We start from the raw sequence: 22,508 nt of genomic DNA on the forward strand, positions 1-22,508 counted from the left end.
TCATCCTGACATGGCCCTCAAGATCAAGAATGAAGTTCAAAAGCAGATTGATGCGGGTTTCCTCATGACAGTTGAGTATCCCGAATGGGTTGCCAATATTGTGCCTGTGCCAAAGAAGGATGGTAAAGTTCGGATGTGTGTTGACTTCAGAGACCTGAACAAGGCCAGTCCAAAAGACAACTTTCCATTACCTCATATTGATGTGCTTGTTGATAATACTGCTCAATCTAAGGTGTTCTCCTTCATGGACGGTTTTTCCGGTTATAATCAGATCAAAATGTCTCCTGAAGATAGAGAGAAGACATCTTTTATCACTCCATGGGGTACTTTCTTCTACAAAGTGATGCCATTCGGCCTAATCAATGCTGGTGCTACCTACCAAAGGGGAATGACCACTCTGTTTCATGACATGATTCACAAAGAAGTTGAGGTATATGTGGATGACATGATTGTGAAGTCAGCAGATGAGGAGCAGCATGTTGAATATTTAACAAAGATGTTTGAAAGGTTGAGAAAATACAAGCTGCGATTGAATCCCAACAAATGTACATTCGGTGTCAGGTCCGGAAAGTTATTAGGCTTCATTGTCAGCCAAAAGGGCATTGAAGTCGATCCTGATAAAGTCCGGGCCATCCGAGAAATGCCAGCTCCACGGACAGAGAAGCAAGTCAGAGGTTTCTTGGGACGTTTGAATTACATCTCCCGATTCATATCTCATATGACTGCAACCTGCGGGCCGATCTTCAAGCTACTTAGAAAGAACCAGCCTGTTGTATGGAATGACGAATGCCAAGAAGCTTTTGATAGCATCAAGAATTACCTGCTGGAACCACCTATCCTTGTCCCTCCCGTGGAAGGAAGGCCTTTGATCATGTATTTGGCAGTATTTGATGAATCCATGGGATGTGTACTTGGTCAACAAGATGAAACTGGAAAGAAAGAGCATGCTATCTACTATCTAAGCAAGAAGTTCACCGATTGTGAAACTCGGTATACAATGCTTGAAAAGACTTGTTGTGCTCTAGCTTGGGCTGCCAAACGCCTGCGTCATTATTTGGTGAATCATACGACTTGGCTGATATCCAGAATGGATCCGATAAAGTATATCTTTGAGAAAGCGGCCGTTACTGGGAAGATTGCACGCTGGCAGATGCTTTTGTCTGAATATGATATTGTGTTCAAAACTCAAAAGGCAATCAAAGGCAGCATTCTTGCCGATCACCTTGCTTATCAACCTCTTGATGATTACCAACCAATTGAATTCGATTTCCCTGATGAAGAGATCATGTATTTGAAATCCAAAGACTGCGACGAACCGTTGATTAATGAAGGTCCAGATCCCAATAGCAAGTGGGGTTTAGTCTTTGATGGTGCTGTCAATGCTTATGGTAAGGGAATTGGGGCAGTCATTGTATCCCCGCAGGGGCATCACATTCCTTTTACCGCCAGAATCTTGTTCGAATGTACCAACAACATGGCTGAGTATGAAGCATGTATCTTTGGGATCGAGGAAGCAATTGACATGAGAATCAAACACCTCGACATCTATGGAGATTCTGCGCTCGTCATCAATCAGATAAAGGGTGAATGGGAGACCCACCATGCTAAGTTGATTCCTTATCGTGATTATGCGAGACGTCTTCTGACATATTTTACAAAGGTTGAGCTGCATCATATTCCTCGTGATGAGAACCAAATGGCTGATGCTCTTGCTACTCTATCCTCCATGTTTCGAGTAAACCATTGGAATGATGTGCCAGTAATCAAAGTGCAACGCCTTGAAAGACCTTCGCATGTGTTTGCTATTGGGGATGCGATCGATCAGGCTGGTGAAAATGTGGTTGACTATAGACCCTGGTACTACGACATCAAACAGTTCTTGCTAAGCCGTGAGTATCCGCCGGGTGCTTCCAAACAAGACAAGAAGACCTTGAGAAGATTGGCCGGTAGATTCCTGTTAGATGGAGATATCTTGTACAAGAGGAACTATGACATGGTATTGTTAAGGTGTGTTGATGAACATGAAGCAGAGCAGTTAATGCATGATGTACATGACGGTACCTTCGGGACCCATGCTACAGGGCATACTATGTCAAGAAAGTTGCTACGGGCAGGTTACTACTGGATGACTATGGAGCATGATTGCTACCAGTACGCCAGAAAATGTCACAAATGTCAAATCTATGCTGATAAGATTCATGTGCCTCCGCATGCTCTCAATGTTATGTCATCCCCATGGCCGTTCTCAATGTGGGGCATCGACATGATTGGAAGGATTGAACCGAAGGCTTCAAATGGTCATCGTTTCATCTTAGTGGCAATTGACTACTTCACCAAGTGGGTTGAAGCAGCATCTTATACCAATGTGACCAAGCAAGTGGTAGCTAAGTTCATCAAGAACAACATCATCTGTCGATATGGTGTTCCCAGCAAGATTATTACCGACAATGGTACCAACCTGAACAACAATGTGGTGCAAGCTCTTTGTGAAGAATTCAAAATTGAGCATCATAACTCTTCTCCCTATAGACCTCAGATGAATGGTGCAGTTGAGGCCGCCAACAAGAATATCAAGAGAATTGTCCAGAAGATGGTAACCACTTACAAGGATTGGCATGAGATGTTACCCTATGCTCTGCATGGCTACCGTACTACTGTGCGCAGTTCAACCGGGGCAACCCCTTTCTCTCTTGTATATGGTATGGAAGCAGTTCTTCCTTTGGAAGTGGAGATCCCATCCCTCCGTGTGATCATGGAAGCAAAGTTATCTGAGGCTGAATGGTGCCAAAGCCGGTATGATCAGTTGAATTTGATTGAGGAAAAACGTATGGATGCCATGGCTCGCGGACGGTCATATCAAGCAAGAATGAAGACTGCTTTTGACAAGCAAGTACATCCTCGAGAATTCAAGGTAGGAGAACTTGTATTGAAAAGGAGGATAAGCCAGCAACCCGACCCAAGGGGCAAGTGGACGCCTAACTATGAAGGTCCTTATGTTGTCAAGAAGGCCTTCTCCGGTGGTGCTTTAATCCTTACACACATGGATGGTGTAGAACTTCCAAATCCAGTGAATGCCGATATAGTCAAGAAATACTTTGCCTAGAAATGTGAAAAGAACAGCGTGGTAGGTCGAAAACCCGAAAGGGCGGCCTAGGCAAAAATGCGCTTCCCGTGGATCGAAAACCCGAAAGGGCGGTCCAGGCAAAAATAAGGGACAAAAAAAAAACAAATATGAAAAGCTCGCTGAGATTGTACGCAACTCAGGCAAGAATGAGCGTCTCGATGAGCCGAAAACCCGGAAGGGCGGTTCATGCAAAAATGAGATTGAAACCAAAGGCAAGTAACTATATCTGGCCAACCACCGTCCCCCTTGGGGCATCTGCAGCTGTTAATGACCGTCTTCATCAAAAAGCTTCTGTACTTGTGGATTCAAAGTTTCTAAGAAATGTAGTGATTACTGTGTTCAATGTACCACCAACCAATAAAATTACCATTTTCCAAGCCTTGTGAATCCGTGGAGTCACGCCTTTGGCTGACCACCACTCTTATACATCAATTTGAGCTTGTGCTTTTGTTTGAAATTCTATTTTCTTCTACTTTCAAAGCTATATACAAAACATTTTCTTTCTATTTTGATAATGACAATGCTTGAAACAAACATTTTTGAAAATTGAAAACTTTTTGTCTATTTTGAAAAGCAAACCTGAGCAACAGGGTACAATCAAATGAAACATGCATGAGCGAGGGTATGTGAACGTCTATTTCAATGTATGTTACCAGCAGGTTCTCCTCCAGGATAGTCTGTGGTCAATGGCAAGAATGAAAAAACAGAATGAAAATGCATGAAAATGAATGAGCTCGCTAAGTTGAAAACCCGAAAGGGCGACTTAGGCAAAAATGAGCACCCCGCTGGATTGACAACCCGAAAGGGCAGTTCAGGCAAAAATGGGGCATTGAATAGAATCTATTTCCCCGGTGGATCGAAAACTCGAAAGGGCGATCCAGGCAAAAATGGGATGCAAAAAATGATGAATGAAAATTGAGAAAATAACATGCAAAAAGCATTGACCACAGATGCGATGTCCACAACGTACCCAGTACTGAAATGCCCAGCACAACGGCGTTTTCCCCAGTAAAGTCTTCCAAGATTCTATCTCCAGCAAGTTGCATAGCTACCTGCCCTCAGCCATGGTTCCGATACGTCTCCCAACGACGTCATCTTCAAAGAGGATTTCCAAGAATGTGTAATATAGCACGAGCCACTACGTGCCCAATATTCTGATGTCTTGTCTTCCCCGTGAAGTCGTGCCTACAAAATGCCAACAGTCATGCATTACAAGCATTCATACATGCATAATCATGCATATTACGTACCCATGCATATTAATGAATCTGTTATATCATCCATGCATATTGCATTTCCAATGTCAACATCAGTCTCAATTCAATACTCATGTCAGGTTCTCTGTCAAAACCTTGTGAGCCAATAACATTAGTCTTAATTTTCACCTTTCAAACTAAATCGACGTCAAGTCAACCTCAATCTATATTGTGCCAACAAACCAATCCCCAGTGAATATGTTTCTGTTTGGTCAAGTGGCTAGTTCAAGTCCAAGAACAGCTTGTACCTATCGATTTGCTTATGTTATCGGTCAAGTGCCCAGCTCAATCCAAGAGCAGCTTGTACCTGTCAATATGTTTCCGTTCAGTCAAGTGACTAGCTCAATCCAAGAGCAGCTTGTACCCGCCTATCTGTCTCTGTTCGCTCAAGTGGCTAGCTCGATCCAAGAGCAGCTTGCGCCTGTCTATTTTGTATTTGTCTCCGGTGGAGTAACCAGTTCGCATCCAAGAACAAGCTCGCACCTGTCTATTTGCCTTGCTTTCAGTCGAGTAACCAGTTCGAATCCTTAAGAACAACTCGTACCTGCCAATTTTACATGTTTTCAGTCGAGTCACCAGTTCGAATCCGTAAGAACAACTCGCACTTTCCAATATCCCCAAGTGAGTTACCAGTTCGAATCCATAAGAACAACTCATGTTTGCCCAGTAACCTCTATCCCCTGTGAAGTGACCAGTTCGAATCCATAAGAACAACTCGCAGTTGTCTGTTTGTTTCATCCCCGGTCAAGTGGCTAGTTCGCATCCAAGAACAGCTTGTATCTGTCCAACTTGTTTCTAGTTTCCCGTTACTCTGCTATTCACTATCTTTGTCAATGTCTACCAATCCCGCAATGGATGCGACATATTTTGTTAATTCCAATCCCCATGAGGTCTTGCATTCATAATCCAAATGATGCATGGCATGCATATTATTTGAAAATGGGTAGGCGTATTTTTACGTCCAAACACAGTGCAAATGCTAATATTTAAGTATCTTCGTCCTGTCAAGCCAAAGACTCCGTCTCTTGACTCTCCAGACAAAGAAACTTAAATAGGGGCAGCTGTTATACCCTGTTTTTGGACCTAAAAATACTGGGCCCAATTTCATTTCAAACTTTGTCAATTATCAAATTTCAACTGCACAGTTCAAATTGTCTCTGCCTCGCAGTATTTTCAATCACAATTTTTCCTATGTTTTTCTTGCATAAAACCTTTTGAAATGTCTTTACTTGTCTTGTAAGTCATTCAAAAGTGTCTCTGAATCATTACATTGCTTTTTCTACAGTTTATTTCAAAATTTGCAAAAAGTCGTACATAAGGGTATTTTGGTCATTTCCTGCAGTGGGACCCATTTTCATCCTTGTGACTGTCTCTGAGTCTTTTCAGATTGATTTTTAACATTTCATCAGTAAACCTTGTTAAATTCATTTCAAACTTGCATCTGAGTCAGTGTCAAGTCTGTTTGAGTCAGTTTAGGTCATTTTTAGCCCTAGGGGCATTTTGGTCATTTCACACGAAATTTTGGCATGGGGAGGTTACTTTGAAGTACCTCATTTAGGCCATTGGTTCGTTTTAGTCCGTTTTGTCAATTTTATTTTTGTTTCGCTTTACGTTTGGTCAAATTACGTTTTTTATTCAAATTTTATTTTTTATTGCATTTTGGTCCCTCAATTGAGGTCCCAAAATTGCATTTTTGTCCAAACTGTTTTTTTATTTCATTTCAAGCTTTTTTTTTTATTTTACAGTTTAGTCCTCAATTTCTTTGTTTTTGCAAAAAGGTCCAGAATCCATTTTAAGTCCAAGCTGCGCCATTTTCATACAAATCCAGGTGTCACTATCCTATTGGTTCCAATGCACACATGTCAAACTATAAAAGGTGTACAGTGCCACACGTTTTCCAATTCATCAAGTGCCAACTCATAAACACAAATACCATTTTTCTTTTTCAGCAACTGAATCAAAACAGAAAAATTTCTCAGATTCATCAAGAACACCAAGAACAAAAACCCTAACCGTTTTTTTTCAGAATCACCAGAATCACTGAATCATCAACAAATTCATCAAATTCTCTGCAATTCTCAGAGATTCAATACTGAATCTTCATCATTGAATCACCTCCTTCACAATACGAGTGCGAGTCCATTACTGTTAGCAACGGACTCAAGCACGATCACGAAGAAGACAGTGAGAAGAAGAGGGAAAGAAAACGAAGAATCTGGACCGGTGAAGAAAAGGAAGAATCACTGATTTATTTTCAGTTTCAAAGCCGGAAATCAACACAGAAAGCACAGAATCTCCATCAAAAATTTCAGGTAAAAACTCAGAACCTCTTTACAAAATAAAATCATAGTTTAAACCTGCAAAATTACGCAAGCAGCAAACTTAACAATTTTCCAGAATCACAAAAAGAACCGTAACCGTAACCGTAACCATAAACGCGTGAATCTCGTTTTTCTCTTTTCAAAAAGCATCAACGCAAGCGAATCGTTACAGATCAAGAAGGATAAAAGAAGGATTTGATCCAAGAAAGTTTCAAAGAAAAAAAGAGTTTCAAAACCGTGACATAAAACCTCAGATCTACAACGATTCAGACCTTGCATGCAAAATCTAACGCCATATTCTTGTTTAGGACGAAAAAGGATGTCTTAATCTGTAAAAAATTTTGAAAACGGTAGAGTTTCTCGCCTCCGGTGCGGCGGCGCCGCCCTGTTGGGCCGGCAAGCCACCACACCGGAGCGGTGAAGCTCACCGGAGAAGACAACCGGAGGAGAGGAGAGAGGTGAGAGCTTCTCTCACTAGGTTTAGGGTTAGAGAGAGAGAGGAGAAGGAAAAATGGACTGGACCGGTCCTGTAATCCTTTTATAAGCAGCTGAACCGGACCGGTCCAGCTCTGGTTCGTTCCCTTCAATCTAGACCGTTGGATCTAGGGTTCCATCTCCTGGATCAATCCAACGGTCCCTGCGCTTTCCTGTGTTTTGACTTTGGGCTTTGGGTTTGGGCCTAAGATTCCATACGTTTTTTGCTCCTTTGTGCTATTTACACCGTATTTCTGTGTTATTGAAACCTGTGCCCTGGCTAAAATTTTGATAAAAATTCCTAGATTTTTTAGGTATACGTTGTGTTGATTTCTTATTGTTCCTATGACATTTTTGCATGTTGAGCTTGATAAAAGTATTGCATGATTAATTCATGGCATTTTAATTCCTTTTGGATCATTTGCCATGAGTTTTTTTTCATTGTATTTTTATCCTTATGTTAATATGTGATAATAATCTTTTGGTATGTTGATGTGAGATGTTTATGCCTCTAATCACATGTTGATCTTGCTGTTTTGAATTGCTTTTTTTTATCTTGACTTTGTTATACATCGTGCTTGCTAAATTCTCATGTTGCATACTCATTTGGCACATTTTGCATCTTTCCAATTATATTTTTTCCTTGTTGCACTAACATTTTGTCCCCCATGTGATTTCACTCCTAGCATTTCACTACCTCCTCCACTTTCTTTAGCTTAGCATTTATTTTTGCAAATTTTGATTCATTTAGTGATGTAATTTGTTATCATTGGTTTGTAGCTTGGCAAAGAGGCCATAGAATGTATTTAGGAAATGTTGTAATATGGACTATGGACACTATGGCGCACCGACACGCACACACTCACCTTAGATGTATGCATAGGATTGCATGGTTAGGTGAATGCTTAGGTTTTAAACACTTAGAGAAAATCCATCTTTTTTAAAAAAAAACAATTGAACTTCACTTCAAAAATTTTCATAATAAATATGAAGTCAACACTTCATTTTTTTTCCTTCCTTTTTTTTAAGAAAAAATTCAATTCATCTTAATCATTTAGACTTTCTTTTTAATCACTAATCAAACCTCACATCTTTGCTAAATCTAATGCTCATGAAGCCTCCCAATCTCCTTCTTCAAAACCATTTTCAAAACTTAAAATCAAACAATTAAAACACAAAAACAACAAGTCTTTTAGCAAGAACTACGCCGGTTTTGATCCCGTAAAACGGTACGTAGGCAATGAGTCAAAACTCATCCAAGCCGAAACAAAAAATCAAATCCTACTTCTTCTCACCCCCATTCTTAACTAATCACACCTTCTTTTTTACAAATAAGCAATAAAACTAAAGCGTAGAAATGAACTTAGGAGAGCGGTTCTTATGGAATACCATAATCGCTCCGGGTGCCTAACACCTTCCCGTAGCGAAAACGACCCCCGAATTCGGAAACTCAAGGGTTTTTCTCCTTTTACCCTTCCCAAGAAAAAAGAGAGATATCAACGGTCAAAAGGTTCAAGTCCAATTAATGGCTTGGCACCCAAAAACCATGATAACAATATATATATATTTTTTTGGTAGCCTAGCACTTTGCTAGCTACTCTTTGGGTAAAAAAAAAAACTCAGACTTAGGAACTTTAGTGTAACTCTTAACATCATCTCGAATCATGACATCTATTTGAAAGTCCCATTTTGATTGGTTTGAGAATCTATTTGATTGGTTTGAGAATGACCATTTGATCTGATCATGATCCTCCCATTTTGCACATCTATTATTGCCTGAGAAGTTGCAAGGAATGATATCCCCGATAGCAAGGTACACTCTTGGTAATTTGTCATCACTACAACAATCATATATGTAGGAAAAGATGATTTGTCAACTTTTAACTTTACATCTTTGACTATCCCATCTACTTTGGTTTTAAAACCATTACGTAGTCCTATGATGGCATTGCTTCATTGTAGGTGCAGTCTTCCAATCTTTTAAAAGTTTCAAAGCGCATTAGGTTAATGCTAGACCCAAAGTCACAAAATTCTTCTCCAATGTAGATGCCATTGATAAAAGCAGGAAGGTTGAAACAACCAAGGTCTTCTACCTTCTAGGGCTCTTCTTCTTTTGAAGAATTAGATACTTCTCTTAGAAATTCCTTATTGATTGATGATTCTCATACTTGTCGAATGAAGTTGTTGAGTAGCCTTACCAATTTTGGGTTAAATGTTAGTAGTTCTAGAACTGGTATCTTTAGTTTTAATGTTTGCAAGCCCTCTACTAGTTTTTCAAAGTCCCATTCTTATTCAACCTTTTCCTTCTGTTCCCCATCCTTCCTTTCAAGTAATTAGTGGACTAGGAAAAAAAAATCCAACTTTTTCTTCATCCAGATTTCTGTTTTAATGCTTCCAGAAGTTCCTCTGTTAAGGTTACTTTCCTGAAGAATTTGTATGTGTTAATGCCTTCGCAAGTTTTTCTTTCCTTTTTTGGAGAGACATGTTTCACTTGCAAACTTATGATGTTGATCCTGAATAAAGGACTCCACATATCCCAGTTCTTTGCCATCATCCTTTCATTCATCTGAGTTTTTTGTTTTTTTTGTTTTTTTTCCCTTTCAGCTTTTCTCTTAACATCTTCCTCCTTTATCACCATTCTGCAACTTTTTCCCTTTGGCTTGTGTTATCATGATTTTCAGGTGTCAAGTCATTAATTAGGCTTGAACCTTTCAATCTTTGATAATCTCTATTTTTTCTTGGGAAGGGCAAAATTGAGAAAACCCTTAGAGTCTCTAAGTTCGGGGGTCGCTTTCACTACGGGAAGGTGTTAGGCACCCGCAATGATTATAGAACCTTTTTCCTAGTTTGATGTCTACGCTTTACTTTTATTGCCTACTTATTGAAAAAAGAAGTTTTATTTGAGTGAAGAATGGGGGGAAGAAGATGAGTGAGATTTTATTTTATTTGGCTTGGAGGAGTTTTGACTCCTTGCCTACGTACCCTTTTAAGGGATCAAAACCAAACGTAGTTCATTCTCAAAAATTGTTTTTTTTTGTTTTTTATTGGTTGATTTTAAGTTTGAAAAAAAAGGAGGAATTTTGAAGAATGGAGATGAGAGGCCTCAAGGGCATGAGATTTGGAAAATGTGAGGTGGAATTAGTTATTTTGTAAAATAAAGTCTAAGTATGATTAAAATTCATTAAGATTTTTACTTAAGAAAATAAAAGGAAAATGAGGAGTTTTGACTCCTATTTTGGAAAAAGGTTTTCAAGTGAGGTTATTCACATTTTTTTTTGGGAAAATGATTTTTGTTTAAGTGTTATAAAACCTAAGCATACATCTAAACATACATTCCCTAACCATGCATCTAGAATATCCATGTGGGGTGTGTGCATGTGTCGGTGCTCGTGTCGGTGTACATCACTTATAGTGTCCATAGTCCTTTATATCGAGTCCTAAATACATGTTATGGTCTTGCAAGGATTTAAAAGATGAATTTAAACTAGCCTAAAATATTACATAACCATTGGAAATACAAAAAAGGAAAAATTGCAAGAAATAAAACCTAATCTAATAGAAATGAGAATGATGTGGTAAGATGCTATGAGATGAGTGAAACATGAGTCAACAATGTTAGCAAAACAAAATGAAAAATATAACATGAGTGATAGGAGAAAGCAATCAATTGAATACGAAATGAAATGGTAAAGAAATGATGAGAATAACCAAGACCTAATGAGAAGAAAAGTTGCTTAAAATGCAAGAAATGCACAAATCATACCAAAACAGCAGCACAATCATTAAATCAACATCACATTTGTCATAAAATTGCATACCAATTGTTCTTAACATGTGCCAAAATTTATGAAGAAAAGATATGGCAAGAAATTCACAAAATTAGTCCAAAAAGAACAAATTAATCAAGAAAAATAACACATATTTTTTTACCATTCCTAAACAGGTAGCAATATCACACAAAATGTCAAAAGATACAACAGAAAAAACATATAGAATTTTTAGGAAATTTTTAGAACAAATAGAGGCGTATATAGCAGGAAAATAAGGTGCAGATAGCAAAGAAAAGGCAAAAAACAAAAGAATCTGTAAAACAAAGCCCAAGCCCAAAACCTACAGATCCGGATCACACAGGAAAGCACAGGGATCATTGGATTGATCCAGGAGATGGAAACCTAGATCCAACGGTCTAGATTGAGGGGAAACGAACCAGAATTGAACCGGTCCGGTTCAGTTGGTTATAAAAAGGTTTGGGGACCGGTTCAATTCATTCTTCCTTCTCCTCTCTCTCTCTAACCTAAACCTAGTGAGAGAAGTTCTCACCTCTCTAACTCCGCCGGATTTCTGGAAAAGAAGATGATCTTCATCTTCTCCGGTGAAGTTTGTTCCTCCGGCGTGGTGGCCGGCCGCCCAAGGGCGGTGGCGCCGCCGCCGGAGTTGAACAAACTTCTCCGATTTCGAAAATTTTTACATTTTCTAGGAATCCTTTTTTTTTCTGAACTTGAATATGGCACTAGATTTTGCGTGCAAAGCTCGAATCAACGTAGATCTGAGTTTTCTTTTCGCGGTTTTGGAAGAAACTTTTTTCAAGTTTTTTTGATTTTTTCGGTTGGAAACTTTTAAAACTCTACAGATCTACACTTGATTCTCCTTTGTTGATGTTCTTGAGAAAGAAAGATGAAGTTTGAGTTTTACCTGTGATTTTCGGTTGGAGATTTCTAGCGAAGATCTTCGGAAACACTTGAACTTGATTCTGTTTGATGATTTGTTGCGTGAATCCGAAAATAAATCGGTTCTTCTTCTTCTTCACCGGTACTGATTCAATTCTTCTTCATCTTTTCTCTTCTCAGATCCTTCGTGATCGTGCTTGAGTTCGTCACTGATGGTGATGATTTCGCACTGGAATTGCGAAGGAAATGCTTCAATGATGATGATTCAGTGATGAATCACTGAGAACTGTAAAGAAATCAAAGAAAAATTGTTGAATTCTGATGAATTTTGATGGATTGGTGAATTAGGGTTTTTGTGAATGTTCTTGATGATTTTTCTGTTTTGATCTGTAACTGACAAGAGAGAGAAAAGACCAAAATGCCCCTAGGACTAAACTGACTCAAACTGACTCAGATGCAATTTTTGAAATGATTTTTAAACAAAGACTCAACAATTATTTGTACAGACAGGTTGAAAAGACTCAGAGGCAAACACAGGGACTAAAATGGGTTCCACTGTAGGAAATGACCAAAATACCCTTTTGTATGATTTTTTTTAAATAAAATGCAAGAAAAGTAATGCGATGTTTTAGAGAGTTCTTAAATGACTTGAAATGCAAGAAAGGATGGACAGAGGCAGTAAAATACGCTGGAAAAGAGAGTAAAGGTTCAGAGTAAAATAACAGAGAATTGACAAATATCAGTGTTAGAAAAGAAATTTGAACGAGTATTTTTAGGTCCAAAATCAGGGTATAACAGCTTGACTAAGGTAGTTCCTGAAAATCCCACTCTATACATGTTAGGCAGTTGTGTAGAAAACTTCCCAATCAGTGTCTCGAGACTCTTGATAGATGCTTCATTGTTTCTTTGACCTTCTTCTTGATTTTTCAAGATAACTTTAATTTGATTTTGAGTTGTCAGCATGTATCGGGTTAGGACTTCTTCCAATATTTTCTTTAGCTGTTGCTGATTTGGTGCTTGGGTTGGATTAACAGAATTGTTTCCTCTCCATAAAAAATTTGGATGTTCTGCCCAAACTAGACTGTAAGTTTTCGAGTAGGGATTTCTTTGTTGCCTAGTGCAAACAACTAGAAACTTGACCTGCTCTTCAGATAACCCGAAACTTGCTGGAAGACATGCACAACTTTCTCAAGCTTTCTCACTAAATTTCCAACTTACACCGTTGATGGACAGCTTTACTACTTCTGGGGCTTCTAATATCTTAGCTAATGCTTCAATCTTGTCACTAAGGAGTTTGTTTCTTTCTAGTAAGGCATCATGTGTTTCCAAACTTAAAACTCCCTGTTTATTCACCACGCCCCTATTCTCTCTTTGAGGACAATATGTATAAGGACATGTTGTCGACGAGCTCTTGGACTTCAGCTGCATCATAGAGATTCTCTTCGTCTTCTTGTTGGAAACCAGCTACCTCTTTCCCTTTTGAAAGGTATTTGGCTGTTGGCAAAAATCAACAGAGGAATGACATCTTTAGATCATCCCATGTAGCTATTGTAACACCCCGTTTTCCCAACATAAAAATTTCATAAATTAATCAGAGTAAAACACCTTAAACGGAATGTTACACTTATTTTCTTAAAAATCATAAATGGAATAATTAAATAATTATCCTTCAAATTTCAACAATGTAATAATTAAAACTTTGCAGCGGAATTAATTCAACGACAATAAAAGCTTCAACAACATGTTCCAAAATTGATACATAAAGGAATGATAAACATAGCAACAATTTCCCATCCCGTTACGTATCAGAGCCCTAAGACACTTGAGCCACCACTCCTACTAATCTTTAATACCTGCAAGTTACTCATACGAAGAGCAACATTTCCAAGCAGAAGGGGTGAGATTTCACAAAACAATAATATTAAGCATATAATTCAACAATTATATTTAACAACCTAAAATCATCATAATATTTATCATAGACATTAATATATCATATATCACATCTTTAATAGTTCATATAAAGAATCACAACTTCAACAACTTGGTAACTTAAACATCTTTGACTCGACAAATGCGACTCCAACTTGACTATGCAACTTAGACCTCTTATATGCATGTGGTACCAATCCAGGGCATCAAGCCCCCAACGTATTTGAGCGTAAATAGGCTCCCAGGGCATCAAGCCCTCAACTTTATTTGAGCGTAAATAGGCTCGCAGAGCATCAAGCCCTCAACTTTATTTGAGCGTAAATAGGCTCCCAGGGCATCAAGCCCTCAACTTAAGTGAGCAAAGGCTCCAGGGCATCAAGCCGCCAACAATGAAATGCTAATGCATGAACTCGACCTCTTAAACATCTTAAATCGACAAACTCTTATATAATCCAATAATTTGGAACTTCATCATCTTGATGAACTTAGACCGACTCATGCAGCTTAGTTAAATAACAACAGCAACATAGGCAGCACGTAAACATCTCAAGATATAACAACATCAAATGATAATCAACATCAACTTAAACATCATATATACATATAACACTTCATCAATCATGGACAATATCGTATTCGCAATATATACATACATATACTAATTCATCAATCATAAACAACATCATACTCATAAACATATACATTCATATAACACTTCATCAATCATGAACAATATATTATTCACAAACATATACATACATATACTAATTCATCAATCATATTCAATTATTCACTGTGACCTACGTGCAATAATTTGACCATAACTCAAGTTCTATAAATCCTTTTGAAGTCAAACCAACGGCATTAGAAAGCTAACATCCATACCTACAACTTTCGTGTTTACACCTAAGACCAATTCTGTACCAATCAATACCAGTTTTCATTTCACATTCGTACAAAGTTGTGCTGAAATTCATAAAAATTCACTGTGACCTACGTGCAGTAATTTGACCATAACTGAAGTTCTATAAATCTTTTTGACGTCAGACCAACGGCATTAGAAAGCTAACATCCATACCTACAACTTTCGTGTGTACACCTAAGACCAATTCTGGACGTATCAATACCATATTTCATTTCAAATTCGGGGCAGAGATGAAAAGAAAAATCAGAAAAAGCAACCTATATTATTCAACTTCACTTTCATTCAAAATCATCACAATCATCACTCTTAACCCTAATTCTCAAATTCTCAAAAACTAAACCTACAACATGTTAAATACAATTTTCAGAATCATAGACTCAAGATTATAAAATGTTAGTCCCACCCTTACCTTGGAATATAGAAATCGCAGCTTCCTAGGTCTCTCTCCCTTCTCTTGGCTTTTTCTCCCTTTTCTCCAAAATTGATCGTACATTATGTTTTTCTAAACTAGGTTTCTCCTATTTATAACTTTTCTTTTCTATTTTATCTTATTTCTCTTTCTCGCCCAAAACTCTCTAAAATCTCATAACAACCCCCTAAACTCAATATTCTAATATATATATATATATATATATATATATATATATATAATATAAAATATTTCTATAACAAATAACAAATATATCTCTATGACAAATATATTTCTATAACATATATATTTCTAAACCAAATAGCATATATATTATACTAATAAATACCAACATATAACATAACAAAATATCACTCATCAAAATAAATCATATAAATCACACAAATCATATAAGTATATTCTAAACTCATTAAAATAATCAAATAATTAAAGAGGGCGTTACGGCTATGGTGTTTCAAACTTACATTACCTAATCTAATTATTCACAAGTTAATAAAGAAGTTAAAAACTTGATGGTGATTTTAGTGAATTGGCAAGTGCACCATATCATACCAAGTAATAAAGAAGTAAGTTAATGGTCTCCATATGGATTCTCGTTCAACTCTATAAATAAAAGAAGATATTGATGGTGGTTGCAGGGTTTTAATTGTCCTGCCCAATTGTTTACCGGTGTTTTTGGTAAACAATAAGGCTGGTTTTGGTTATTACAAGTAGGATTAAACCAGAAATCCTACGACATGTTAGGCAATCTTTTTTAAGAAAGTGTTTGAATGTTCATCATATTTATAGATTGCTTTATGAACAAGATGAAGTTTTGTAAGAAAATAACTGTCTCTCGACAGGGAAAAGTAAAGAAAAATGCAAGTAAAAAAAGGGGCTAAAATCTTAAACGCATAAACTTAAAGAAAAAAAGGGTAAATTGCATTGTATTAATGTAAAGGTGGTATGACAAATTAGATTACATACATTTTGTATGACTCTTTTATCTGGATGCCGATACTTTGAGTGCTAGAATTCTATAAGTGATTTGCGACATATTTTTCATATGAAAAACTAAAAAGAGATTACATGGCAAAAATAACTAAAAAGAGCTAACTTCCACGACCTACATGTCCCCCACGTCTTCAATGGCAAAACCGTTGCTTTTTGAATTCAAATTATTTTCTTTCGACAACATCTGCTTGGCTTCGACCAATCTTGTCTCAATGTTGCTTCCCTTCGAACTCCAAAGCTCTTGAACTCTTCTAAGTGCTAGACTCCAGACCGTGTCGAACTCTCCATGCTGAAGATAATACTTCAGGTCTTGAAAGAACAAAAGTCAACTCTCATTGACTGCATTAAATGAGCTTGTTGAAACTACAGGCTAACACCAATGTTATATTAGATTTTTGTTTTTCAGAAGTGTAACGGCGATTAGGGAATCCTTGAATCACCCCTCCGTCTCTGTTGAAAATTAAATATAGAAATCATTATTTTATAAATTGTCTTATGTTTGGATATAAGAAAGTAGAACATAATGTTGTGATGAATCAGTGAAAGTTTTATTTAATGTCCCTGCAATTCAACCATTTACAATTGTCTGGGTTCCCTTAAGATGAGTTATATTAGAAACTAGGCTTAACTTATTTTGCCATTCATCTGTGGCAGGAATTGAGTGTGAACGTTGAGCATTTCCTCTCCTTGGAAAAGCTGAAGGTACATGATTCCAAAGTAGAAAATATATTTTGTCTCAATGAAGTAAGTGAGCAGCAGATGAACTTTGGGTTGCAAGACATTGAGTTGCATAATCTACCTATGATAACATGTCTTTTTAAGGGTTGCAAAAATTATTTTTCCCTCAAAAACCTTACTAAGATGAACATTAAGGGATGTGAAAAATTGGAATTTGTTTTCTCTACTTCTATAATAATGTGCCTACCGCAGTTGCTTCATATAAGAATTGAAGAATGCAAGGAGTTGAAGCATATGATTGAAGATGATTTGGAGAGTAAAAAATCCTCAAATTTTATGGCTACCAAGACTGTATGCTTCCCAAAGCTAAAAACACTTGTGGTAAAAAGGTGCAAAATGTTAAAATATGTGTTTCCAATCTCCATATGTAAAGAGCTTCCTGAGCTACAGTTTCTAATTATAAGAGAAGCAAATGAGCTAGAGGAAATATTTGTATGTGAAGAAGGTGATGAGAAAGTCAATATTCCAAAACTGGAATTTGTAGCATTTGTCAACCTACCAAGTCTCTGCCAGACTCAAGGAATTCATTTTCAGGCTGTACAAAATCGTATTATCCAAAATTGTCAAGAACTCTCTCTGACTAACGCAATAACAGAATTCTTAAGAGAATACACAATTCATTATATCTCAGGTACAGACTTTGTCCAATATTTTTACATTTTGGCTGTAAATAATAGCATATCATACAGTATTATTTACAGCAACAAAAACATACTAAGGAGTAGATTAATGGATTTTTTCTTTTAAAATTAATATCTACATTTTAACCTTTTTTTTTTACCATGGTCTAGAATGAAAGTTTATATAAAGGATATCATTTGGTTAAAGGATATAATAGAAGCCTTAAGTTTATATTAAGTCTAAAAGTGCTGAAAAAAAACTCTATGCATATAGATAAACAGGGTTGTACATCTTTAAATTTGAAAATGATGATTTACAGTTGAAAGTGGACATTTAGTTTTATTACTATGCTTATGAGTTACTATATAATGATGTTAATCCCTATAATATTTTGCTATAGATTATTATCTGCGTAAGGATATCAATTCTGCAATTGATCATTTGCGAGAAGAGACCAGAGACCGCGATACCTGTAATGATGATTCTGAAATTGAAGTTACTATATTGACTTCTTCACAGGTCAATCCCATTCCATTTAGTCAAGCATGAATTTGTTGAAAATGTCAGAACTCATTAAATTTGATGAACTAATAATATTCAATTGGAGAATATGATACTACCATCAAACCATCTAATGGAAATAAAAATGTAATATAGCCACACGTACAAGTGATTGATCATAAACAAAAGGCATTTCCTCTATTTTGCTTGTATTTACTCTGACACTTTTCCAATGCAGGAATTGTATTATATATACTACAAACTGAAACATCCTTTAATTTTAAGCAGGGTATCGAGATAACTGTTGAAGAAGTAACTGCATTAACTAATACCAAGACATTAAAATCCTCGACTTATTCAAAATCACTCAGTTCATCTTCCCAGGTGAGTTTATTTTATGTAACTTGAAATTACCGTAGCATTGTGTCGATCAGAGTCAGACGTTGTAGAGAAAAAAAGAAACAATCATCAAAAGAAAAGCAAGAATTTAATCCAAACGTTCCTGGTTCAAACCTTTTCTGGCAAACACTGTCATAAGTAAGGAAAGAAAATGTAGAATATAAATCTGAAAATACGTTAAGTGATTGTTATAAAGAGGAAAGATCAATTAAGTTAGAAATACGAAAATTATCCTGAATAAATTGTAGCTATAACTTCTTTGGCTTCTTCTACCTCTCCCTCTGAATATTCTTCAGAATACCTTCACTTCCCTTGTCCTGCTTCCATTACAGCTTTAATGCTTTCCATAAATGGATCATCATTATAGGTATATGCTGCAACTTATTTACATTTTCAGGATGAAATCATTCAAGAGGGTTCTACGTCAGGAACAAAGAATGACCAAGATATTCAATTAGTTGATCTTACACAAAAGGCATTACCCTTTTTACTCTCTTTACTCTTTTTCAACAAAGGAATTTAACTATGCTACCCACTTAAATATGTTTTTCATTTTGTGCAGAGTGTCAGGTTAAGTATTGAAGATATTGATAATGTTGCCTCTCAGGAAACATCTCAGACTAATACCAATCAAGGTGAAGACTTTTTGGATCAATTTTATTTTCTTATGTTACCTCATCATCCTTTTGATATTATGATTTTACACATGTTCAGTTTCTCTAAGCCATAATATTAAGGAGCAGTTTCCTATGGATGATGAAATAATTTCCAAATCAAAACCCTCTCCCAGCATCATATCTCCTATTGCATGTCAGTTTCCTTTAATTCCTTCGAAAGGTATTTTATAGCTTCAATTTATTTTCAATAAACATTGTTTTTCTTAAATAATTCAATAAGAACCCAATTTCAACATTTACATAGAATGGTGCTAATCTATATAATTTTTTGCTATATATAGATTTTGATTTGTATTTGCATATGGAGAGTTTATATCAACAATTTCAAGAAGTTTCTAAGGGTCACATTAACAGTAATGAAAATCAAAGTGCACAAATCACTAAAGAATTTGCAGCCTGGATTGAAGCGGAAGCAGCATCAAGGCACAAGTCGACTTCTTCACAGGTCCATACTATTCTAATTGTCCAAGCTAACCACACCTTAATAAAATCACCTTGAAAATGTCTTCGAATCAAACACATTGTTTTATGTGCACATAAAAATGAAACAAACACCTGAGGTAGAAATCAGTAGCAGGTGCTTAGAAATCTATTCCAACAATGAAGAACATAAATTTTACTTCCAACTAATTTTCATTTTTATGATATGCAATTAGTTGGAGGTCTCTGCATCAGAAAGATTAGCAGGTGCAACTTTGTCCACCATTTCAGAAACAATCGATGAGCCACCTATACAATTAGTTGCTCCTAAACAAAAGGCATTTCCCTTATTTTCCTAGTATTCTGTTGGACACATTTTCAATGCAGTAATTGAATTATACTACAATCTTAAACATCCTTTTAATATTTAGCAGGGTAGCGAGATAAGTTTTGAAGAAGGAACTACATCAACTTGTGACAAAACAATAACATCATCAACTCATTTAGTAAGTTCGTCACCATCTTATAGTATGTCACAAGGGCCGGTCCAATATACATATTATGACCTAATATATTTTATTTTTAATCTTTTTATTAAGAAAAATTAAAATGGCAAGGACATTATTATGGCTTGATGACATTTCAACTATTTTAAACCTAAGGATATAATTTGTTTATTAATTTCAATTGATAGGAAGTTGTTGATGGAAAAACATGCATACCGTTTTCTTCAATTGTCAATATTATAAAGCTTCCTTCCACCAAATATGTTGATATTGGAGACTCCCATGAAACTTTTGGTGAGTTTTTTCTTCCTTTAAATTTTAATGTTTCTCCTCCCACCTTGTGTTTAGTTTCTTAAATTATTTTATAATTCTTCCATGAGAGTAATGAGCTGAATATAAGTGAATAAATGATTTCTTGTAGCAATAGAAGACATTGACAAACTGATCAAGGAGGACTCACTTCTTGCATTTGAGATGTTTCTTACTGGAGTGCCAAGTTTGTCCATTAAAACTTTACTTCAAGAACTGAAGACTTTGTTGGACTCATCATCAGACCTTGACCATCTTGTATCTAACAAAGAGTCCAAATCGAAATTGATTTCTCTTTTGCATGGATTGAATCAGCATCAAGGACTCTTACCTTCTGATGTGAAGGAGTTTGTTGAGAAAGTGAATACCTTCTTCAATAACATCATTAACAAACACGCCACTTATCAACAACTACTTACGAAGCATAAGCAACTTCTTGATTTGAAACCCGGTCTTTTGGAAAAGCTTTTGATTGCAAAGAGTAAGCAATTCCACATTGTCAGTGAAGCTTCAACTGCCAATGCTCAGATACATAAACGCTCTTTGGAAATTGATGAACTTAGAAAACAGTTGGAAGATCTTGAGAATCAAATAGATGATTTGAAGTCAGTAGTAAACAAATGTGATGTTCAGAAGGAAGAGTTGAACGCTGAATGCAGTGAGTGGGCACAACAAAGTAAAGAATTTGCTTCAGCACTTGCATCAACCGAGGTCGACTTAAGAGAAGCTGAGCGTGCGAGGAATTTGGCAACAGAAGGCTTTTCTAATTTAAAGTCTTCGTTTCCTACATTTTAGGAAGGAACCCCACACGAAAATAGGTTAGGGTTTGATTATGGTGTTTGTTAATGTTGTTTTGTTTATGTATGTTTAGTACTGCGCTCTTTTTCCTTCACCTGCTTTTGTCCCATTGGGTTTTACAGGTAAGGTTTTTAATGAGGCAACTGTATTACAATATTATTCCCTTGTGAATTGATTTTCCTAGTCCCAAAGTTGCATCTTCTTTTTATCTTTTTAGCGAAATCAGTTGGAAAATAATTTTGCTATAACTTTTTAACAGAGAAAATAACTTGCTATATCCAAGCTCATTTCGTAACATTCAGTACATAAAAAAACCTTTCAATTTCCAATGATAGAATTCCCCTTTAAATATAATATATATTGGGTTACTCAGTTTTTCAAGACTTATTTCAATGCATGAAATGCTAATATATATTGGTACAGGGGAATATATTGTACCATGTTGTGAAATTTTAAAATGAATAGTAGCTCTTCCTATTGCAAACATGGAGTGTAACAGTGGATCTTAGGTTGGATATCTTCACACCCATGATCTTGCAGTGTGTGAGAGTTTCAGTGAGGTTTTCCACTTCGTCAACAGATCAAAAGATAGAAAATTAACATGAGACTTTATTAAATTGACACGGAGAGATAATATGAGCGCATACATTGTGAAAGGAGAAAGCATTGCAGCGGGAGAAAGTTGATTTCCTGGTTCATTGGCAAATCATTTGGGCTTTGTTTGCGAGTTTGGAGGGGAAGGGAAGGGAAGACTTTGAAAAAAAGGAAGGAGCAAGTGGAAGAAATAGAAGAAAATGGGAGGGGAGGGCTTTGGGGGTTGATTTGAGTGTATTGTTGGAAACTTGACAGTCACAGTAATTTGAGTGTATTGTGATTTAAGAAAAATTGAAGATTAATTGCGACGATTAATAAGTAGAGACATAAGTGAAACAATGATATTGATTACTGTTCCTCGTATCTGGCAGCAGCATGGATAACAGAGCTGGGTCAGTACACTCACTAGTCAGATGTAATAATTTCAAAAAGACACACCAATAAGTTCATTGTATTCTTCTTCGTACAATTCTGGTGCCTGAAACTTTAGGGTCCTTCCACAAAAAATAAGTACCTAATACCTATAACGCCATGGAAAAGCTGCAAACCACATAGAATCTATACTAGACCCAAGTCGGTAATTTTCACGTGTCCAAGATGTCCATTGACAAATGTATTATCACACATAAGGTCCTTATGGATTTCTTGCATGACTCTAAGATTTGGCGAGGCTAATTCTTTATTGCTTACATGCCTATATGATTATATTTCTTCCTGTATCTATCTGTACAAAAGCCTAAAGCTCGTCAACTATTGATTGAACAAAAAGCTAGTAAAGAAAGTGAAATAAATATCATGATCATGTTTATGTTGTAACTCTCTG

At 36.4% G+C, this 22,508-nt stretch overlaps 2 protein-coding genes across 2 annotated transcripts; both read left to right on the forward strand.

Annotated features, from left to right (window-relative positions):
* The first annotated feature begins 133 nt into the window (after window positions 1-133).
* On the forward strand, window positions 134-19,837 carry LOC25490443 (uncharacterized). Its single transcript, XM_039827880.1, has 9 exons — window positions 134-553; window positions 16,777-17,491; window positions 17,882-18,000; window positions 18,271-18,366; window positions 18,779-18,856; window positions 18,944-19,016; window positions 19,096-19,218; window positions 19,340-19,503; window positions 19,715-19,837. The coding sequence occupies exons 1-9, from the start codon at window positions 134-136 to the stop codon at window positions 19,835-19,837; spliced, it is 1,911 nt and encodes a 636-aa protein (XP_039683814.1).
* LOC120577149 (uncharacterized) lies at window positions 19,440-21,159 on the forward strand. Its single transcript, XM_039828207.1, has 4 exons — window positions 19,440-19,503; window positions 19,715-19,984; window positions 20,173-20,278; window positions 20,406-21,159. Exon 4 carries the CDS (start codon window positions 20,459-20,461, stop codon window positions 21,086-21,088), a length of 630 nt encoding a protein of 209 aa, XP_039684141.1. The 5' UTR covers window positions 19,440-19,503; window positions 19,715-19,984; window positions 20,173-20,278; window positions 20,406-20,458; the 3' UTR covers window positions 21,089-21,159.
* The last annotated feature ends 1,349 nt before the right edge of the window (window positions 21,160-22,508 follow it).

Source organism: Medicago truncatula, chromosome 7 (assembly GCF_003473485.1).
Source record: "Medicago truncatula cultivar Jemalong A17 chromosome 7, MtrunA17r5.0-ANR, whole genome shotgun sequence".
Taxonomy (NCBI): Eukaryota; Viridiplantae; Streptophyta; class Magnoliopsida; order Fabales; family Fabaceae; genus Medicago; species Medicago truncatula.

Excerpts from the sequence above, each read along its gene's own strand:
- LOC25490443 (XM_039827880.1), top strand. The coding sequence starts at position 134 with ATGTGTGTTGACTTCAGAGACCTGAACAAGGCCAGTCCAAAAGACAAC. Across the intron at positions 18,001-18,270 it reads CTATATTGACTTCTTCACAG|GGTATCGAGATAACTGTTGA; the intron begins GTCAATCCCATT and ends AATTTTAAGCAG. Across the intron at positions 19,504-19,714 it reads ACAAGTCGACTTCTTCACAG|TTGGAGGTCTCTGCATCAGA; the intron begins GTCCATACTATT and ends ATATGCAATTAG.
- LOC120577149 (XM_039828207.1), top strand. The coding sequence starts at position 20,459 with ATGTTTCTTACTGGAGTGCCAAGTTTGTCCATTAAAACTTTACTTCAA.